A 20,927-nucleotide genomic window follows, 5' to 3' on the forward strand; every position below is an offset into this window, starting at 1 on the left:
GCAAAACTATATTTCATAGGCCAGGTATTCTAAGTAATATTGCTTTACTGTACTTCATCACTGTAGAAGAGTTGCATCTCCTTGTAAAGAGGTTAAAATAGTTTCATGTTTTCCCTGCCCTGGAGTGTGCACCTGGATAATTTAAATCACACTTTGTGATAAGTGTAATTGAACAATCAGCTCGCTGTGAGTGCTGTAGTCTCAGTTCTACCTGGGGACTCTGGTGTTCATCTAATACATGATGTACTGCTTTTATTTCTCCATTATTCTGTAATTCAGGGAAGACAGAAGCTGGCTCGATTCAATGCCCATGAATTTGCTACGCTAGTTATAGATATTTTAAGTGATGCCAAACGAAGACAACAGGGGAATCCTCTCACTGGTTCAAAAGGTGGGTATATTTTTGCTTGTCGGCTCTTCTACGTGCAATTCTCCAGTAGTTTGATACTGTAGCCTCATTCAGAAGTAGTATATGAATGAAGGAAGAGATTTATACTGTTTCCATAAATGATAAGAACTGGATTGTGTGGATAGCAGGCTATTGACAACATGCATTAGGCCACCAAAATAATGCCCGAGTACAGGAAATTTGTCTTTTAAGGTTGGTATTTGTAATACAGTTCAATCAAATGGGATATGTGCAATTCAGGAGCATCTTTTTATGGTGGTTGTGATTTTTTTATGATAACTTGGTAAAATTTTCCAGAATACTGCTGTACAGTTCCGAGTGATACTTCTTCTGATTGGCGGCTGGGATAATGTTGGTGGTTTAGACGCTGGCTTTCCTGGCTGCTCCATGCATGCAGCACTTTGCTGTAATGTAGACACTCTTGAGCTTATTGCTAATTTGCCTAAAAATGTTTACTTTCTATATTTCTTGATTACGGTACATATCAAAGAATACAAATACCTGTGCCAACAACCAGACAGAGCCATAGTTCTAGCCATGGTATGGAACAACAGCTGAACGCTAGTTCTCCCTCTGGAGAAAAAATACAAACACTTTTCTAACTTTTAATTTTTGCCTATATTTTTCAGTTGAATGTTGACGTCCATTTGTTCAGTGTAGTCTGTTCTGGTTTTTTTTTCCCTTATGTGAATTTTATTAAGCTGCTAAAGCATGACTCTCACCACTTTAATTTGTATAAACACTTACAAGAAATGTCAAAGTTTTATGGTTTTGTCTTTTCATTTTAGCCAGTAATAATCCATACCTATTAGGTGGATGTAAATTAATTTTTTTGAACTGGGCTACTCAAATGTGTGGCATGTCTTGTATTGTCTCACTTAAGATCTTTTCTGATTATTTTTCTTTTTAATTACTTTAAAGTATGCACTTCCATTTCTTCTCCAAACTTACTAGTACATTTTTAAATGGTGTATATTGATCTACAGAAAACGTGGAACTGATACTCAAATCAATCAGCAATCAACATAGTAATGAAAGTCAGGATAATGACCAGCCTGATTATGACAGCGTTGCTTCAGATGAAGATACAGATCTGGAAACAAATGCAGCTAAATCAAACAGACAGAAGGTAGGTTTGAAATATTTATACACACACCGAATTTTATTCATAAAGGTAATCTGCAGTGAATCGTTCCCCTTGTGGGGGGATTTAACATGCATAAATGATCAGAAAATGTATATTTTCATTTTCAAACTCGTTTTAGAATCATGCCTCAGTCTATGAACTTTAACAGAATTAAGTCTTGTGACTTTAGAATTTATACTGTAAATAAAGTGCTCCTCTAGAAAAGTAATGTGTGCCACTGTGCATGCCTGGAGTTAAGATATAGATCTGACTGCACCGATGAAATAATTGGACTTACCAAAACACTCTTAATCAGTGATTCTATGGTATTTCACAAATATTTACCGCTTTCTACTGAAGAAGTATTTACAGCAGACCAATAGTGACTGTTTTAAACCATTCCTGAAAATAATGCAGCATAGTAAAAAAGGGGCAGTAAACCTAATAGTTCTAGTTTAATCTTCCCTGGTAACACGCACACTGGATATTTAGTAGTCTGCCTTTTGCGACTTTCCAGTTCTTTACTGCATATTTAAAAAAAAAAAATCCGTATGAAAGGGTATTGTGTCACTGAAATGCTGAGAGAAATGTTTTTGTGCATCAAGGAGCTAAGAGTTGGTTGACATCAAATTTCTTCTATATTGGACTAAAATTATTTTAATGAATGGATCTTATTAATTTGAGCTTTATTTGAACCATGATTCCTTTAAAGTAAATATATGAAAAGCTGTTGAAATCTCATTGTCTTGTTTCCTTTGGTAATCTGTTTCTCAGTGGTGTAAGTACTGTTCTCTTACTGTTTGTAGAGCCTGGATTCAGACTTGTCAGATGGACCAGTGACTGCCCAAGAATATATGCAAGTTAAAAATGCATTGGTGGCTTCTGAGGTAAAGATTCAGCAGTTAATGAAAGTGAACATCAACTTGAGTGATGAGCTGAGAATCATGCAGAAAAAGGTAACAGGCACAACAGTGTAACCCCTTCATTTATTGATGTATTTTAAGTTAACCAGAATAAAACTGCTGAAACTGAGGATGCAATAACCCAATATCAGGATAGTGAGACAACTTATTTTAAAATGGAGCTGCTTTGGAATCCAACGAGACTAAACGTATATGTGCAGCAGATGTGTTTTTGTGGAGGTGATGATGATCTGCTCAGTTCACTTTGACATCAGTTTTCCAAGTGATGAGACAGTTGTTGCAAGTCTTGTACGTTTTCGCTGTCTTGCTTCAAGATAAGCAGCTTTCAGCAATGAGGAAGTAAGTGCTAGCACACATCTCCCGTGTGTGCACAGATCTATATCACGTACTTCCAACTTTCCCAGTAAATGTGTTTGGTTTTTTTCCATTAATAAGCCTAGCTGGAATGAAGGGAAATAAAAATTCCAGTCTGGTTTGGCAGTAGAAAATAATCTGGAATGTGGCAATACAATATAAAGTTTTTGTATACCAGGAGGACAAGATTTCTTTCTTTGCTTGCGTTTGAATCCGTGGGAAATAGCACATAAAGGATATAGTGGTAAACTCAACTGCTGCTTTAAACCTTCAGTGTGGGTTTTGTCTAGAGGAGGATAAGGTAGAAGTACCTAATTTAGAATATAGATAGTCTTATACAAACAGAAAACTGAATATTTTTGCTAAAATCCTGACTTTAAAGCTCGAAAAACCCTGTTTGGAAGCCAGGCCTTCTAATCCTTAGATAAACAAATCAACAGTTTGTTGAATGCTTTGCCAGTGTTGTGGGGTAAAAGAGAATTTATGTCTGTATTGAGTTCACTGTCCTGTCTGTCACCTAGCCTAGCAAGGGCTGGCTGCTTCCTCAAATGAATTCCTTTACCTAGAGTTAAAAATCCTGTTTTCCAAATAATGACATTACTGCAAGGCTCACAGTATGTGCTGCGGAAAGCTCTCTCCCTGTGGAGGTTGCTCCAGCTGTGCTCCCACAGAGGTGAACCTGTGCTGAGAGCTTGTTTCCCCGTTGTTTTGGGGCAGGGAGGCTGATGCTTTGGCGAGTGGTGGGAACTGTTGAGCTCGTAGCATCTGAGGCCAAGCTAATTCAGCAGATTGGAATCTCTCTCTCTCTAAGTGCCATCCTTCTCTTACAGTCATGTCTGGCCTTTCAGATCTATTGGAATGGTGAATACTGAGAGGAACCTCAGAGATCTCGGGGTGTTTCCTTGGTCTGTTAACAGCTTGTGCTGGTTAAGCATTTCTCTGCATCAATTGAATTAACTTTTCACTTATATTGAGTTTCTTTAAACAGATGTAGTCTATTTAGTGATAAAAAAAAATCTTTAGGTCTTATGAATTGATGAGACACTAGTAGATTTATGTGGTGTAGCAGAAGAGAGATCATTGCTGTGCTGCAGCTGAACTTGTTTTGAAAGACGGCATAGGCAGGGCTGGCTCACTCTGGAGATGAGTTGCACTAATTTCATGTCCTGATGATGTGTATAACCATGGGGCTGCTTTAACTCAGGGTTTAGTGGCTCTGGATGGGTGAGGAATGGACCCAGCCCTGTGCCAGTGCAGGATGGGAGACAGGGTGACAGCTGTCTTAGCTTTGAGCTACTGGGAACTTCAGTACAATCTGGGAACTCTCTGCTGGGTTTTTTGTGACAAGACACCAATATATTCGTACTACTTCAGCAAATCTATTGCATTAGAAGTCATTCAGGAGTGTCTTCTTTTTCTTTTTTCTTTTCTAAGCAAGGGCTTAGGAGTTCATAAACTGAAAAAAATCTATCCACTGTATGTATCACCTTACTAGCAACTGTGTATCTAATCTTTTGCTGGCAATTACAAAGCAAAAGATGTTAATTAAAGAAGAGGCACTTGATGAATGCCACTTTAGAGTAGATTCTTCCTATAAAAATGAAAATGGTTCCATTAACTTTAATGGGCATTCTAATGGAAAAAATTATCTTTTTGTGTCTACTGATTTTTTTTTTTTAGGTGCTTATGGGTGGTTAAGATTTTGGTCTGAGTTTACATTAACTGTTGGCTAAAACTACAGCAAAAGCAAGTTTATAAAATGTGGAAGAAGTTTGGAAGAAGGAGACTACAAAGTTTACAGTTGCCTCTAATGTCAAACCTTAAAGCAGTAGCTTGGCTCCTGGCGGATCCTCAAATCTTGAGACTTGATGTCTTACTGGAGAGTACACAAAGTGGGGAGAAAAAGCATAAATCATCTTGATAGAAGTCTGCACATTGGATTTAGGGTTCTGGGAAGTGCTCTAGGCAAAATAGGATTTTTTTGATAATGTTCTTGACGGTTCATATGATGCAAAGTAAATGCAAATAGTAAACATGCAATTTCCTGTTTAAAAGGCCATCAGCTGTTTAAAATATTATACTCAATTATTGTTAGAGAATTGCTGATACTGACTTTTTTTACATCTTTTCTTTATGATGTGTTAATATAGCAAACTTATTCCAAGTAACTCCACCAAAAAAAAATCAGAATTGTTGCATTTTTACTATCCATCAAATACATAATAATAAAAAGCTTTCAAATTATTTCTTGTTGGCTTCTTAGAAAGCAGTAGCTGATGCTTAATTTTCATAAGCTAAACTCTCTCCTTGCTTTGCAGAGCAAGCTCTAGTTTTCTTTGCGCTGCCTCTGGTGTCTGCTGTAGTTCTGGCATTTTCAGATTTCATGGGCCTTATGTTAAAGTCCTCTTAAATTCCTGTACTGACTGCTGAAATGGGTCACTGTGCTTGAAAAACTGTTTTGTTGGCAGTCCTTCCCCCCACAGCCTCCTTATATTACACGATTCGTGTGCCAGTACAGCCAGGCTGGAAGAAATGGATTGTGTGTTTTTAACTACAACAACCAATTTTAAGATCTCATTTAGCTTGCATCCCAGCAAAAAGTGCTGGAAATCGGCACATAAATATTTTCAGACCTGGAACATGGATGTTTCTATGCTTATACTGAGCAAGTCAAGTAGATCTTGAAAAGGAAATCAAACCCCAGCCATTAGTAATGATTCACTAGTAAAGCTGACAAGCGTGTATTGTATAGTCAGTTTGCTTTTGACGCTTGCTATTAGAAAAACAAAGTCCCACTGCTCAACATTTCTTTCAGCTTCAAACGCTACAGAGTGAAAATACCAACCTCAGAAGACAGGCCACAACCAATATATATCAGGTCCAAAGTGGTTCTGAATACACAGACCCCACCAACAATTCTTCTTTAAAGCGGCGACCGTCTGCGCGGGGTAGCAGACCCATGTCCATGTATGAGACTGGATCGGGTCAGAAACCCTACCTCCCCATGGGAGAGGTCACGTACCCAGAAGAAAGCATAACAAGACTGCAGCCTTTCCCTCCACATGTAAGTAAAACTGCTGATGCTTCTGCATTTCTTCTTATGTTCAGCTTTTCTGTCCATTCCAACTACACTCACTTACCAAAGCTGCTCCACTGTCTGCTTCGGAGTGAATTTGAACTGTAAGAGTCTTTAATGTTTGCTGTATTAACATGTCTGCAGGAGCTTGATGTTTTGAAAAGTAAAAGCTATAACAATTCTGGAATATGTAAACCGGAGCTTTTGGCTTCTGCTCAGCTGTTTCTTTTAACCACAGTATATATGCCAAATATCAATGTGTGGCTGTTTGAAAACCAGGAGGGAGAAAAATAAATAGTATTCCAAGAAGGTAGGTAAAGTTCATGGATTTCTTTCTTGAGATATACAGGCATATGCCAGTTTGTGGAACTTCAGAACCACCTTTCTAAAATAAAATAGAAGTTAAATTTTCACTAGGCCACCCATTTCTTATTTGGACTGTGGAACTGGAGGCTGAAGATGGTGTAGGTCTGTCAGTGGAATAAATTCCTCTGGCTTAGTATTTTCCTGTATGATGTGCTGATAGTGGAGAGGGAGTTCTGTATTAGCCACAAGGATCTTGCACTGATGTGTTCACGCTTTAGATAAGTGACCCAACACACACTAGTGCTTATTAAATTTTTCGTTGCATCTTTTTTAGATTGCCCCGTGGGCAGGAATATGGGACAGTATTTTTTAGGCCCGTATTTAACATTTGTGGATTTGTTTCAATGTGTTTCCCTGTTGGTAGCACTATCTTGTATTTCCTTCCAGATAAACAATTAAGCCCTTTAAAACATATTTGGAGGTTAACGGGTTTTTTGCCTGGCATGAAGGAGGGCAGATGTTCCACGCACATTCCAAAGACGACAGTTGAGTGCACCAGGGAATCAGCGCAGAAATTTGTATGCTGGGTTTTTCCCTGCCTTCAATTAAATTAATAAGAACTTTAAACTATGAAATCTGGATAATTTAAAATTATATTGGCATATTGATATAAATGCAGTTCTGGCAGCAAGAAATGTCAGAATTCTCTTGTATGTGGCAACGTTTGCAAAACATGACAGTGCTTTGTGTAGGTCCTTTGGTCATTTGGGTTGAAATTTGGTTAGAAGTCACGGTTCTGAAGCATTGACTTGCTGTGTGGAGTTGGTTCACTTGGTATCGTGGTGAATGTATTTTATTCTCTGTGGAATTGAGCACCTCTGGAATATCAGTATTAGAATTAACATGAAGTCAATTGTGTTTTGAAAGAATTAAGTCCACTCAGGCTTGGTCAAATTCTCAAAATCATTCTTGCTTTATGTCATCTCCATGGTTTTAAGAATGTTCCTTTTGTTTCAGTTAAGAATTTATTTGTGTTTTGTTTTTGGTTTTCCCGAGTGTTTTTCTCTTTCCCATTTTTAGATCGGGAGGAGTGCGTTTGTGACCTCCTCTTCATCTCTACCTTCCTTCCCCTCCACGCTTTCCTGGTCAAGGGATGAAAGCACACGAAGGGTTAAGTACCTTCCAATTGGTCTTTTACCTGGAGGAGGTGGCAATCTCCCTGGAAGCCCTTATGCCTCTGCCTTCTCCCCTTTGACGCTGACTAGCCTTCATGCTTGCATGAAGCAGTATTTCCTCACTTTCCATTTCTTCTGCCACATGCTGTGGATACGTGCCTCTCTCTAACGTCACAGCAGCTAAAATCTTTAGCATTTAACACCGTGCACAGTTACTCCACATCACTCGTTCAACTGCATAACACTGAAAACAGTCAGGAGACGAGTTGGTTGCTGTGTGGAAAGTAATTTGGCAGGCACTTGCTGGTAATTCATAAGCCAATATATAACTCTTCCTACTGACTAAAATGCACTGCATGAGGCATCCGAAGCTCACTGGCCCCTCACTTTAAGGCCTGCTTTCTTTGGGGGCTCTCAGTTTGCACCTATCCAGATTGGTACTGATGGACCGTGTGTTTTACAGATGTTCGTTAGTTTGTTTGAAGCGAGTTCTTAAGCGTCCAGACAGAGAGCAGTTCATATTGCCCACCCGTACATTTAGTATCAGCTGTTTTCTGCTGACCTTGAGAGATGGAAGACTGAACGGGCATGGGCCTTGTTTTTAGCAGGATTCCTTTCAGGGCAAGATTAAAGACACTGAGAGTGTATAAAGGAAGCTTATATTGGTCTTCCATCAGGATCTACAAAACTTTGTTCTTAGGGGTTTTGTTAGCTGCAGTACTGACTCTAGAGAAGAAATTGCAGTGTTACCAAGAAACATTAAATGCATTCTGTAAGCTTTTATTATTCCAGAGCCACTGTCTTTGCTGTGGCCTTATATGTGAGCTAGTAGCTATTTGAAGAAGCCTTGTTCAGCTCCTTAAACCTTTTTTTAAACACTGTTCTCTTTTTGTAGTGGGGCAGTTAAGTCTAGTCTTACTCAAATTCACTTGCTAGAAGTGAGCATAAAATGTCACCTTGCAAAAGGACACGTTTAGCAAGGCAAACAGTTTGATAGACTAGTCTGTCCATGAGAGCTTCTTTTCAGACCAGGTTTTATTTGGGATCATTGAACTAGCTGCAAGTTATATATTCAAAAGAAGGGAGAAGCACGTTGCGTTTGTGGCTTGAGAATAACATGCATTTTTGGCTGTGAAGGGGCTGTGGCTGCAGTAAAGGACCCTGAGCAGGTTCGGCTCAGTGTGTCCCAGACTAACGAATGCTGGGGATGAACACCCCCCGCAGCTCTGACCAGCCTGAGCTTGCACTGCTTGCAGAAAGCACCCTCCATCGTCAGGGTGAGTCGACTGCATTTCGAGGTCTTGCTCTGACTAAACCTATTTAGCTTTGAAGCAGGTATCAATATAAGGTCCTCTGGGCTGGTTTTAGATGTTTATGTCTCATTTATTAGAAAATAATGAGTAGCTTATACCCATTTTGTTGTATCACATGCTCAAGATTTAGGCTTTGCTTATCTCTGTATTAAAACAAGACTTTCTGAGAGTAAACTTGAAAAATATTTGTTTCTTTTAAGACTTAACTGATTTTGAAAAGATCTTTCAAGAAAAGTTTTCCCTTTTTGCTCTGCTTTTTCTGTGTGGTTAATATAATGAAATCAGTACCGTTCCGTTTCTTGGACAAGCATAGCAGAGTCTCTAATCAAATTTTACTATAGAACACTAAAATTTTCAAAAAACCTAAGTTTGTGGATTTAGATGTTGAATGGTCATACTCAAGCCTCTTCCTGCCAGGATAAAGAGCCTGCTTTTTAAATCCTGTGTCCCCATTTTATTTTGACTGTGCAGTGTTTGAACAGATCAATCAAGTAATTATTTGATTTGCAAGTAGGACGGAATGATAAAACTTACAAGGGAATATCCTGCTCGGTGGAATGCAGATCTGGGTTTGGCTGCAGCTGGTATCCGTGCTGTGCAGTACTGGAAACTTGCAGAAGTTTGGGTGGTTTGTTCTTGTTGTACACTGATTCCATAATACCCTGTTCTTGTAATTCATTGTTGTCATTTGCGTTTCTGACCATAGCGTAGAGCTTTGCTGCTAATCATACTCTTCTCTATACATCTGGGAGAAGGGAAAGGTCAGACCTTACATGTAATAGTTTCATATCTTCAGAATGTGTCGCTTCTACAGCTGATCTTTACTAGCTATCCTGAGAGGCGAGCCTTCAAAAAATGCTTGTTTCTTCCTTCTATGCAGAGTAACTTTAAAATGGATGGAAAATGTTCGTAACTCCAGGTGCTTCAGAGCTCAGGATTGTTGATTTTAACATTAGATGAGTGCTTAACAAACATACTGGATCTTAACCAACAAAAACCAATTCCGAGTCACATTTTTGGTCTGTCCTCGAGGTACAAGTATTATTTCCAAAGCGTATGGATCAGGGATGCAAATTGGAGGTGTCCCTTACAGTCTTAACACTTGAGATCCCCTCATCTTGACCTCAGAGCTTCTGTAGAGTTCCAAGGATGGTTCTTGAATGCGGATTGTGAAGGACCCTATTACGTGAGCAGTGCCTGTGCCTGAGGCAGGAGCTGGTGCAGAGGCTGAGCTGTACGTGGAGTGACACTGATGTGACGTACCTGCAAATGGACGAGCTGTAGTTGGCACTTGTGATGAGCTCTGCATTTTTTAAGACTAGAGTAGGTGGATGTGTGGTGATCCTGGGGCCTGGCTGAGCACAGGAGTGTGTGTGCCTCGGGGCTTCAGTCTGCAGATTCCTGGGAACTGCAGATCGGCCTGACAGGAGGTATTCAGAGCATAAACCCCCAGGATGTTGCACTGCCTGGGCATAAACTATCCAAGGCAGCTTAAACCAGGTCAGAGAAGGGAACTTTGAATCTTGCTGACGGAGGGGGCTGTGTGTTAGCATCTGCAGGGAGAGCACTCTTGAGCTGTCATGGTGCAAGTATGTTCACCTGTGTTAGCAGCCCTCTGAGAGGGTTAAAAAAAAAGGTGTTTAGGAAAAAAAACCTGAGCATCATCCTTGCCCGTGGATTGGATGCTTTATTGGGGGGTGCAGAATGGTCTCTGTAGGAAGAAGAACGTGTGCTCAGAGGCAGGGAATGGGCAGTGCACCGGTTCCTGGTGTGGACACGGTCCCTGTATCTCCTCAGGGAATGCCATACGAAGGGGAGAGCAGGAAAACTCTTGGCCTCTGGCTCTGTCTATATTCTCCACCCTCTGGAGCAGCATTCCGCAGCGGGGCCTTCCCGCACTCGGTCTGGCCTCCCCTCTGCAGTGGGCCTCCCACACTTGGTCTGGCCTCCCATGCTTGGTTCAGCCTCCAGCTCTGTCCTCAGCCTTCCCTCTGCATGGTCCTCCTGCTCGAGGTTTGACCTCACCTTCCTCACGGGCCTCCCACTCGAGGTTTGACCTCCCACTCCACTGTGGGCCTTCACTCTGGGTTCAGCCTCTGCTGTGGATTTGGCCTCCAAGCTCATTTTGGTATCCTGCTCTTCATTCAACCTTCACTCTTTGTTCAACCTCCCACTTTACAGTGGACCTCCAACACTCAGTCTGGCCTCCACTTCGTGTGCTTCCTGCCCTCGTTTTGGCTTCCGCTTTGGAATTGGCCTCCCACCCTCATTTTGACAGCCTTTCTTCAGTGACCGTCTACTCCTGATGGTTAGGACCTCCCACCCTTGTTTCATCCTACACCCTGCTATGGGCCACAGCTCTCACTTGGCCTCCCAACCTTGTATCACTCTCATGTGTTCAGTGGGCCTCAACTCTCCCCATTTTGGCCTCCAGTCTGCAATGGGCTCCATGTCTTGTCAGTTCGGCCTCGTACATGCCCTTTGGTCTTCCACCCGCAGTTTGGCCTCCACTCTGCAGTGGGCCTCCCACCATCATTTCCATCTCCTGTCTTTGTTTTTGCTTTCCCATTGCAAGCCCCCAGCCCTTGTTTTGGTCTCCCATCCTGCGGTGGACTTCCCATGCCTGGGTCAGACCCCCATGCTTGATTTGGCCTCTACTTTGCCATGAGCCTCCCATGCTCAGTCCAGCCTCCTGCTCCGCTGTGAGCCTCCCACACTTGATTTGGCCTCCCACCTCGTGCTGGGCCTCAATTCTCCTTCCAGCCTCCCACGCTCGGTTTGGTTTCCTTTCTGTGTTCAGCCTCCTGTGCTGTGTCTGGGCTCCAGTCCGCTGTGGGCCTACTGCTCTTGGTCTGGCCTCTTTTTCTCCTTGGCGGTCCTGCTCTCTCTGTTCGGCCTCTGCTCCCCTGTGGGCCTCCCCCTCCGTGCCCACATGGCTGGGGAAGGACGCGGTGCTGTGGCCGTCTGTCCCTCCGTGGGGTGCCGGGGCAGAGCCCTTCCCTCGGTCCAGCAGGGCTGTGCCGTGCCAGCAGCACCCAAGGCCTCAGGTGCGAGCTGGCAGCAGGAGCGTGGCACAGGGTGGGGGGACACGCTGGGCTCCAGGGCAGCGGCTGGCGCAGGGGCTGTCACTCTAAAGAGCGAGTCTGCGGGACATGGCTCTGGCACAGCTCGGGGCTCTTCTGTCCTGCACAGCGCTAAAATAAATCTGTATTCGTTCCAGGCCTCGAAGCTGGAGAAGCAGAGCAGCGTGTCCGAGAGCGACTACGATAACCCCACCGCCCCCCCGGAGCTGGAGGAGACAGGGTAGGTGCGGTGAGGCAGAGCTGACGGCACAGCTCCGCGCTGTCAGCGACGGGGAGTTGTGTGAGCAGCCGGTTCTGTCCCACAGGGCCGACCTCGGCTTTGTTCCTTTGCAGGTCAGGCAGGAAGGGCCGGCAGAGGAGTGTCATCTGGCAGGGGGAGGGATCCATCCCTGAAGACGCAGACACAGCCCCCAGCTCCAGTTTGCCCAGTACAGAAGATGTGATTCGGAAAACTGAGCAGATCACTAAGAACATTCAGGAGCTGCTGCGAGCAGCGCAAGAGAACAAGCACGACAGGTAAGGTGCGAGTGCTGGAAAAGCCCCGGAGTCTCTGAGAACAGGAAGAAAATTCTTCAGGTGTTCTCAGAAGTACAACCAGTGCCTTGCGTTAGTGCTGGAGATGCTGATTTCACACCTACAAACCGTGTGGGTCCGTGGCGTTTCCGGGTGACCTGGATGGGGACGAGTGACCAGTGCAGGCGTTGGGAACACTCGCTCCCGTCCAGACAGGCAGCACAGCCCCCTGCGAGCGGGTTCTGCCTGCTGCTGCCTGCCTGCCTGCCCTGCCTGCACCTGGCACAGGGACAGGGAGAAAAGTGCTTGCGAAGTCCTGCTGCAAAGCGCGTGTTGGTTTAGGTATAAATCAGATTTGTTACAGAAAACTTGGTGTAAGTTTCTCTTGGATCTTCGGACCTCCGTGACCTTAGGTAAGGACACCCCGCAGAAGTGTGATAGTAACACCAAGTTTTGTTTCAGGGAAAAATTGTGAAGGCAGGGAGAATTTGGCTTTCCTACTGAAATATTAGTACAGATAATGTACCAGAAAAAGCTATTTTAAGCCATTGGGTTTACACACAGGCGTAGCCGAGTAAGCAGGAGCCTGTTCATTGCCACACCAGGTAACATGCAGCGTCAGCTCCCTCGGGGAACTTCTTCCCCAACTGAACAATTAATTTCCAGAATAGCTGTGAGTGAATAAAAGGGATACTGCCCTTGACTGATCGTCAGGTGGTGCTCCTGCACAGCTCTTGCAACTCTTGTTTACAGTCTTCTACATCTTCCCAGGTACGGAGACGTTTTAGGGCTGGAACAGCTTTGGTCTCCAGAAAATCCCAACTTGCAGACTGGCAGATCCCACATTCCCTCTCCCGTCCCAAGTTCTGTGCCTGCCCTTGCCTGTGAGAAGCAGCTGGAGATTTGTCTTAAGCCCTCGCTTCCTGCCTTGCTGAGAAGTGTGCAACAATGGGGCCACTTTTGTTCTGTATTTTTTCCTTCTTGTACTTTCCTATTTTTAGAAGGAACAGCGCGCGGCCTCTCCTCACGCTGAATGGCGAGTTCCAGCGTGTTTGTGCTGAGCCTGTTGCCCTTGACCATAACCTTTTCCACTGCAATCCCTTGTTGCTTGTTTCTCACAGAGAAGCAACAGTAAGAGAAGCTTTAAGGGAGTTTGGGCTTTAGGTATATCACAGGTTACAGGATTTGAATTATACATTTTTTTTTAATTGTTGAAAGAAACAATGCAGCATACCTAGCTTTCACTGTTAAATTGAATAGATTTTTAACCAACCTGTTATGGACTTTTTAGTTTTCTCTTCTGTACCATGTGTGGAGTGGGGTGTTTGCCAGTACTTAAATGAGTATAATCTTGTAAAACACTGAACTACAAAGCTGCTGCTCTTTGTTTTCCTGTTCCTTGGCTTTTCTCAGTGGGCTGAGAGCTGCAGAGCCTGGGGCACGCGGGAGATGGGGCAGGCTCCTTCCACCCTTCTCTTTTTGCAGTAGGGGAACACGTCCTTAACCAAATGAGACACTCAGGGATGTAACGATACACCTCCCAAGCTAGTGCTGGGAACCTTGTAGATGAAAATCATGCACTACAGAGATAATTGGAGAGTAATAAAATGATGCAAGAGTATCATCTATTAATGAAACCCCTTTCTTTTTTTTTTCCCCTCGTTTTCTGCCATTCCTTTGGCTGGCTCACCTGGCTGAGCAGACAGTTAGAGCCTGCTGGAGCTCCGACCCAGCCCCGGCTGCCCGCGCTGGCTCTCTGGGCTGAGCGCACTCCCCTGCAGCCTGGCTCAGCCTCCTGCTGCTCCGGGCTCTGTCCCTGCCTCCCAGTGTCCTTTCTCTTCCTCTCGGCTGCCGCGTGCCCTCACGCACCATCTGTGCGAGGGTCGTTGGTGGTTGTGCATGAAAGGCCTCGGATGATAAACTGCAGAGAGTCTGTACAGAGCGTTAGGAGCCTGCGATACTGCCCGCTGGGTCGAAGCTCCCAGTGCTGATTTAACGGGGAGCAGAATCGCAGGCTGGAACTGGAACTGTCTCTAGTGTAAAAGATTCTTCTGCCTCTGTTCTGGTCGTTGTCCATCGAGATAAATTACAACAACTAACAGCACGATGTGTGGTTGCTGCTTCTTTTCCTGTTGCAAAAGGAGCAGGAGTTTCCCCGTTCCCAGCGTGCAACGCTTGCACCTCACAGCTTGGGCCCTCAGCTCTGTCAGATGAGATCATCTGTATCTTGAATCAGTGTAAAAGATGTGCGTTTATATAGAGTATCTTCCAACCTGACCAAAATATTGTTTATTAATGCCTGAAATAAAATGAAATTTAAGTGAGATGTTCTTTAAAACAGAACTTCTCAAGTTCTAACCCTGGGTGTTGCTGCCAGTGACGAATCCCAGGATTGGAGGGAGAGGCTACAAGTTACTGCTAATGATGGATTCTTTTTTCCAAGCTGTCACTGCTTGAACATCTCTTACTGGAATGTGGGTAAACTCAACAAATGTGTCATCTTATTTCATCAGCTTACAGGGAGTGTTTAGACTAGAAAATAAAGCCATTTCTCCAAAACACACTAAACTTTGCAGCTAACCTAGAGAAAATATTATGAAATGTGTGTGGTTAATCTTGGTCTCTTCCATTCAAGTTATTCTCAGGGCTTTCCCTGCCTTGTTAGTGAAGGGTTTAATCAGCAAACTGGCTTTTTAATGAGGTATGGTGCTGTTCGGTGTGGCTTGCAGGGAGCAAATTAGCTGTTAACTCAGTAGCAGACTGGGAATTTCAGTGGATTTGGAAGACTTCTCTCCACTTCTGGTTTATTTGGAAGAACTCATCTGATTTGAGACGTAGAGGAATAGTTCCTTTTTAAAGCAATTTTCCTGCATTGCCAAAATGACCCCCGAGTGTTGCTTCTTTCTTGGAGCATTTGTAAGTGCCCTATTTTTGCACCTTTGGTATTGCAAGATGACTGCATAAATAATGACTGGGGGGTTGGTTTTTTGTTTTTTGGTTTTTTTGCTTGAAAGGGCGATGATCTACCGTAATCTACAGATGCTGAATATTTTTCTTGAATGCTGTTGCTTTGTGATTTTTGAGATTTTCTTGCTTAAGATTTAATCCCGTTAACTAACTTATGCTAAAATTGAGTCTTTGAAGCATAAAAACAAGTCTTTTGGAATTAGACTTTTGACAGGCCACACTAGCACAGCGCTTCAGAGCAGCTTATGATAGTTTTAAGATCTATTTCGAACAGACCAGTTTTCGTTTGTTGTATAAATCAGAAGTGAGATCTGTGAGGACTAATGGAACCTGCCTTTATTAGCTAACTCAACAGAATTACTGAATATTTAGCCTGAAACTCGCACACTGTGACAGTAGTTGGTAGTCTGGAGATGCACGTATGAGAATTGTGCGTTGTCTGTCTAGTGTGTGTAAATCAATCCAAGAAGGCATCTTGGTGTTCTTAGTTGCCTTCACGTGATGTTGTACCTTTAGTTAAACTTCACCAAAAAGCAGGGCGTGAGTTCTGAACTGGAAGTTTGGCAAACCCCTTTCTCGGTAGGTGTCTAACCTTCCAGTTAAATGAGGAGGAAATACCTGCATGGTGCTGCATTTCGGGCTTCAGCTGATAATGAACTGATACAGGGATGGAAATTAATCTCCTTGGAATCGAGGCGTGTCCTCGGCGTGTGTCTGCACCAAACTGAAACTCCCTGCCCGGCGGCTGACCCGGGACTGATGGGTTAAAACCTTATGGAGCTCAGACTTCAGGTCTTGCTGCCACCTGTTTGGAATAGAGCTTTTTGGGTTTCCTGTGTTTTGGTAACTTAGGTACAAAGAGGGTTTTTTTAAAGGCTTTGTAACTTGCACATGGAAAAGCAAAGCAGGAAAGTTGAATTGCTTCAGAGGTGTAGGCAAGACAGTCCTATAAATATCAACACTTGGCTGTCACATTTTAGGAGTTTGGATGGCCAAAATTCAACTCTGAAACATAAAATCAATTGAAACGCCTTTGGTTTTTTTTAACTTCAGAGATTACTGGATATTTTTAGCTGCTTAGATCCTTAGCAGTTTAAAAACTTCTCTTTTAGTAGTCTGGTTTTTTAGTCTCTCGCCTTACAGAGAAAGAGCTCTTTCAAAACAAATGGGTAGAGATTCCCCTAAAATGGCAGCAAGTTAAAATTACTCAGATCCCATATACAAAGAGGTTTTTTAATCTGCTTTTGATCATCAGCACTGCAATGATGAGAAAAAGTTGCTTTATTTCCAAAGCCCTTCTGTATCACTGGATTTTGCTTCAGTCTTTTCAAGCTGCAGAATCTTACTTTCCTTTGTGCCTGACATGAACCAGCTTGCTTGGGCACGCTCTCCCACACACAACAATATGTCGTCATGCATACACCAAGCAGGAGCAGAGCAATTTTCTGTACAATTTGAAGAGTTCTAGCATTTGAGTAGTCAGGCGAGGGCAGGTCAGGAAGCGTGAGAGTTATGAATTAATGGGCAGTTAATATTCATAGACGTGTTTCCATAATCGCATACAAATTGAGACTTATTCTGACAATGTTTGGTATAATAGGTGGGGACAGTTATTCCCTCAAACTTTAATCAAAAAAGTAATGAAAACTTAAATAATTTTGTAGTATTGTTGAAGTTCTTGCTTGTTCTAAAGTCACATAGTTCTGTCCAAGCCTGCGCTGCGGCGTACGGGGGCTGCTGAGGAGATGCTGTAGGTCACCATGTTGTGTCCTGCACCAGCTACTTCTGTTGCCTTTGGTGCAGCCTTCAAATATCTTTTTAGAATATATATGGGGGGTTTGATACTCAGTTGTTTTTAGAATAGCCACTGGCTAGTGAAATTGAGGAGGAAAGGAGTTTTTGACATACTAAACACTACATTGCATCTTCTTGCAGCTATATACCATGCTCCGAGAGAATACATGTGGCAGTAACAGAAATGGCAGCCTTGTTCCCAAAAGTAAGTACCTTCAGCATTAACATGGGCCTCGTTCCTCATTAGATTTCCCTTCAGTAAATGAAAACCCAAAGCCAAAGGTAGAGAGCAAAGACTTGGTGGTTTTGTTGCATCTGGCATCTTTGTATTTATCAGTGTGCTGATTGGGAAGGGCTAATGTGTGAATCCAGGCCTTTCCTTTTGCTCTTGAGCTTCAAACTCTGAGAATTGGCCTGCAAGTCCTCCAAAACTGGAGGCATCTAGCTTGGGGGGTCGTGTAGTTATAGGGGAATTCTGCTGGGCCCCTCACCCCCAAGCGTCCAGCTGAGCGCTGTTGTCTGAATTTCTTACTTGCAGGTATGTTAGATCTCTTAGCCACCGAAGCGTTCTTTTTCTTCACAAGAAATGGAGGGAGTGAAAGTTTTTGTAAAGGCTTATCGACCTTTATAAAACTGCCAGGAAAAATCTAACGCTCTTGTGCCCACCTGAACTGATCGTCTTGTACTCGCTGTGTCAGCCAGGAAAGGGGCTGGGTAGCAGTAAATGGGCACTAGAAAATCAGTGTGAGGAACTTCCTAAAAGAGAGCGTGAAGCAGTGTTCCCTGCACGCTGCCTGGCAGCAGTTTGAAATGTCCCTGAGATGAGAGAGGAGCAATTCCAGGAACTGGCTTCATCAGCCCCTACCCCCCTGTCTCTGCAACAGCGATGGCTTAGGAGGCCCCGCAGGCAGGGCCTGGGTTAAAGACTCCTGGGAGCCACTCCCACCTAATCAAAACCGATCCTGAAACGGTCTAGTTGGAGTTCAACTTCTGCTCTTCTGCTCTCCTTTCCCAGAAACCCAAATCTGAACTGGTAAGGACTTCTTTGCGCCTGCTGACATCTAGTGCCTACAGACTCCAATGCGAGTGCAAAAAGACCCTCCCGGGGGAGCCCTGCCCCGCGCCCGACATCCAGCTGGTCACCCAGCAAGTCATCCAGTGCGCCTACGACATCGCCAAGGCTGCCAAACAGCTGGTTACCATCACAACCAAAGAGAACAACAACTGAGTCACACTTGGCTTTTCAGGCTTGTTTTTTAAGGGTTGGATTTCAAATAGAGGTGTGGAACTATTCCGATTTTTTTTTTTTTTAATGAGGAAAAACTAAAGGGGGAAGAAACTTTTTTTAAAACTCAGTATTATTTTTGCATGTTTTCTAACAATTTTATGATTAATTTAACCCACTGCCTTATTTTGTGCCTGCGTTGCCAGTTTAGTTACAGATCCTAGCATGTTGCAAATAGCTGTCGAGCCAATACCGCGTCCCAGCGTCGCGTCAAGCTCTTGCTGGCTGTTTCCTCGGGGGCCACGTGCCGCTTTCAGGTAGCGCTTTGCAGAAGCCGGCGGCGCGTACCGGAGGGCAGGACCTCGCCTCCGCTCTGGCCGGCCCGGAGCCTCGTGTGCCGTGGTGCCGCCGGCCCGGACACCCGCAGCAGAACGGGCTCCGAAGGCTCCAGGACTGTAACCGCTACCCAGCGGGAAGAAGGTTGTCGTCCTGGTAACGGAGTACAAGCCAAATATTCTCTGTTCCCGTATCGACTCTTGTGCAATAACGCGTTTTTAGTCTGCTGAAACAATGGTAGTTGTGGGCATCCGAGCTTATTACACGTAACTATACAAGGTCTTTGTCACTTTACCCGTTTTGGAAGGAATTTGAAACTTAATAGTTATTTCTTTTAGTTGTCACTATGCCGTTAATATATGTTTGATGTTACTTTAGGGCATTAGTGGTTAAAATATTATCCCTTGTTTCTGAGTTAATAATTCATTCTTAAGTTTCCTACAGAGTTTTACTGTCTTCAAGGCACCATCTTGTTTGCAGCAGCATCGCTCAGTAACTCCAGATGCAATTTCACTAAAGACTTCTGTGATCATTAAACCAACAAAGGAAGTTCAGGAGTGCCAGTGCAGAAGCAGCTGTGTCTGCCATCGCACGTAACCTCTGTACCTCAGCATACCCAAATGTGAAAAGGTTTTCTTCTATCTAGTAAGTTTTATGCAAATCTTTCAAAATTTTACAAGCTACCTACGGGGTAACCCACGCTAGGCTGCCTGTCGGAAGGGTGGATGGGTAACAAATGTCACTGTGAGTTTCAGGTTTTTTCATTCATAACTGTTCAAAAACTTCTAAAAATGTCTGAGTCTGTATTTCCAAAAATGAGAGTTTGTTGGGGGGCAAAAAAAATCACTAATTATTGCCTTTGCCCATGTCCTGTGTGGAAGTGTGTTGTCATTTCCAGGGAGCTGCCCGTCCAGGCAGGGTGAGGGGGCTGCAGAGAATGTTTAGAGGTTTCACAGAAACCTTGGAGTGGAAATGTCCATCTGCTGCCCCACAAGCAGGGCTGCAGCGCGCGCTCTGCCAACAGCACCCTCTCCTCAAGGCTTCCTGGTGAAAAACTGCCCTGTTTAGGTGAACAAACGAGCTGAAGTTCAGCAGTTGGTCCCTCTTCAAATCACAGCGTGTTTGTATGTACATATACACACAAAGTGCCATAATGCTGGGGGATGCCTCTATGTTGTAATTAGGTCCCTTTTTAAAGCAGCACAAGTTTGAGGGAAGGGAGAGAGTAGATGACAACCCAGTAAATTAATGTTCTTCATTGCGGGGTTTGTTATTTCCTTTCTGCACTTCTGAATTCCGGAACTGTCTGTAAAGGCCTGGGAATGCCAACAGGCTGGGATTAGAACTGCGAAAGACATTTGTAAAACCTGCTTCGGAATTATGCTACTGGCAATTGAATACGTAGATAACCTGGGAACTTTCCCTTAAATTGGCATTGCTGGAAGGCAGCGGATGGTATTTTTAAATCTCTCAGGATGCCCTTGTAGGCTGTTCTTGACCGTATCTTACCTGATTTCCAAAGCAGGGTAACACTGAGTTATCAGCTCTTTAAACTTGCCCCCGTACCAAAACAAACGTACGCTTGGGTAACTGCACGCCCTTGCTCTGCGCCACCTCCAGATTCTCTAAAGCCAGTCCTTCAGCTTAGGGGAAGGCCTGGCTCTAAAATCAGGGCCAGCCCCTCACCGAGTGCCCCCGCCGTCACCCCGGCAGCGCTGCTGGCCGACGCCCCGTCTCCCACCACGGGGTGTTCAGGGTGGGGACGGTGTGGCTGCGCCATCGCCCCGGAACGGCGGCGCCTGTCCCGCCCCACAGGCGCTTTCCCACCGTTGTCGGGGCAGAAGCGGCCTGAGCCCGCGCTGACGGGCTGCCTCAGCGCTGTCTGCAGGGGCACCGGGCAGCGAGGCCAGCGGCGGAACTCGAGCCTGCAGCTCACACCAGGACAGCAGAGTTCTAATACCTGAAATAACAAAGGTGGTTTTTTTCTTTTAGGGCTAGATCTCCTCTTTTTCCCCTGTAAACAAACTTGCTCTTTCTTTACCAAATGCTGCATAGGAAAGTACAAATTTTTTTGCCTTTTTCCAAAACTTGTATTTATCAGTGTCATTCTGTCTGTACAATATTTTGACTTAATCTTTTGTTTACAGTATTACTATAAAATGCTAAAACCTTTTCAGTGTGCAAAATTATTTGGGCTTAGCTGACTGCTGGTTCTGTAAGGAGGAGATCTTGGAAGAGGTTTCTGTGGTCGGTGCTGTGGCCGTGCCCGTCACCGCAATGGCTCCTCACACGCTGTGACAGGACCCGAGCAAGGAATCAAGTGCAAT

At 44.1% G+C, this 20,927-nt stretch overlaps 1 protein-coding gene across 4 annotated transcripts in view; it reads left to right on the forward strand.

Moving 5' to 3' along the window:
• Positions 1-20,772, forward strand: part of GIT2 (GIT ArfGAP 2) — a 32,046-nt gene extending 11,274 nt beyond the window's left edge. For 2 of the 4 annotated variants that reach the window (XM_074844015.1, XM_074844017.1), the window contains exons 12-20: positions 280-391; positions 1,396-1,538; positions 2,342-2,491; positions 5,628-5,876; positions 7,275-7,364; positions 11,903-11,985; positions 12,099-12,281; positions 17,181-17,244; positions 18,055-20,772. In XM_074844015.1, coding sequence (XP_074700116.1) covers positions 280-391; positions 1,396-1,538; positions 2,342-2,491; positions 5,628-5,876; positions 7,275-7,364; positions 11,903-11,985; positions 12,099-12,281; positions 17,181-17,244; positions 18,055-18,267 — 1,287 coding nt within the window. In that variant the 3' untranslated portion in view covers positions 18,268-20,772. The remainder of the gene's footprint in view (positions 1-279; positions 392-1,395; positions 1,539-2,341; positions 2,492-5,627; positions 5,877-7,274; positions 7,365-11,902; positions 11,986-12,098; positions 12,282-17,180; positions 17,245-18,054) is intronic. The other 2 variants (XM_074844018.1, XM_074844019.1) reach the window with 2 other exon arrangements.
• The last annotated feature ends 155 nt before the right edge of the window (positions 20,773-20,927 follow it).

Source organism: Strix aluco, chromosome 18, assembly GCF_031877795.1.
Source record: "Strix aluco isolate bStrAlu1 chromosome 18, bStrAlu1.hap1, whole genome shotgun sequence".
Classification (NCBI taxonomy): domain Eukaryota; kingdom Metazoa; phylum Chordata; class Aves; order Strigiformes; family Strigidae; genus Strix; species Strix aluco.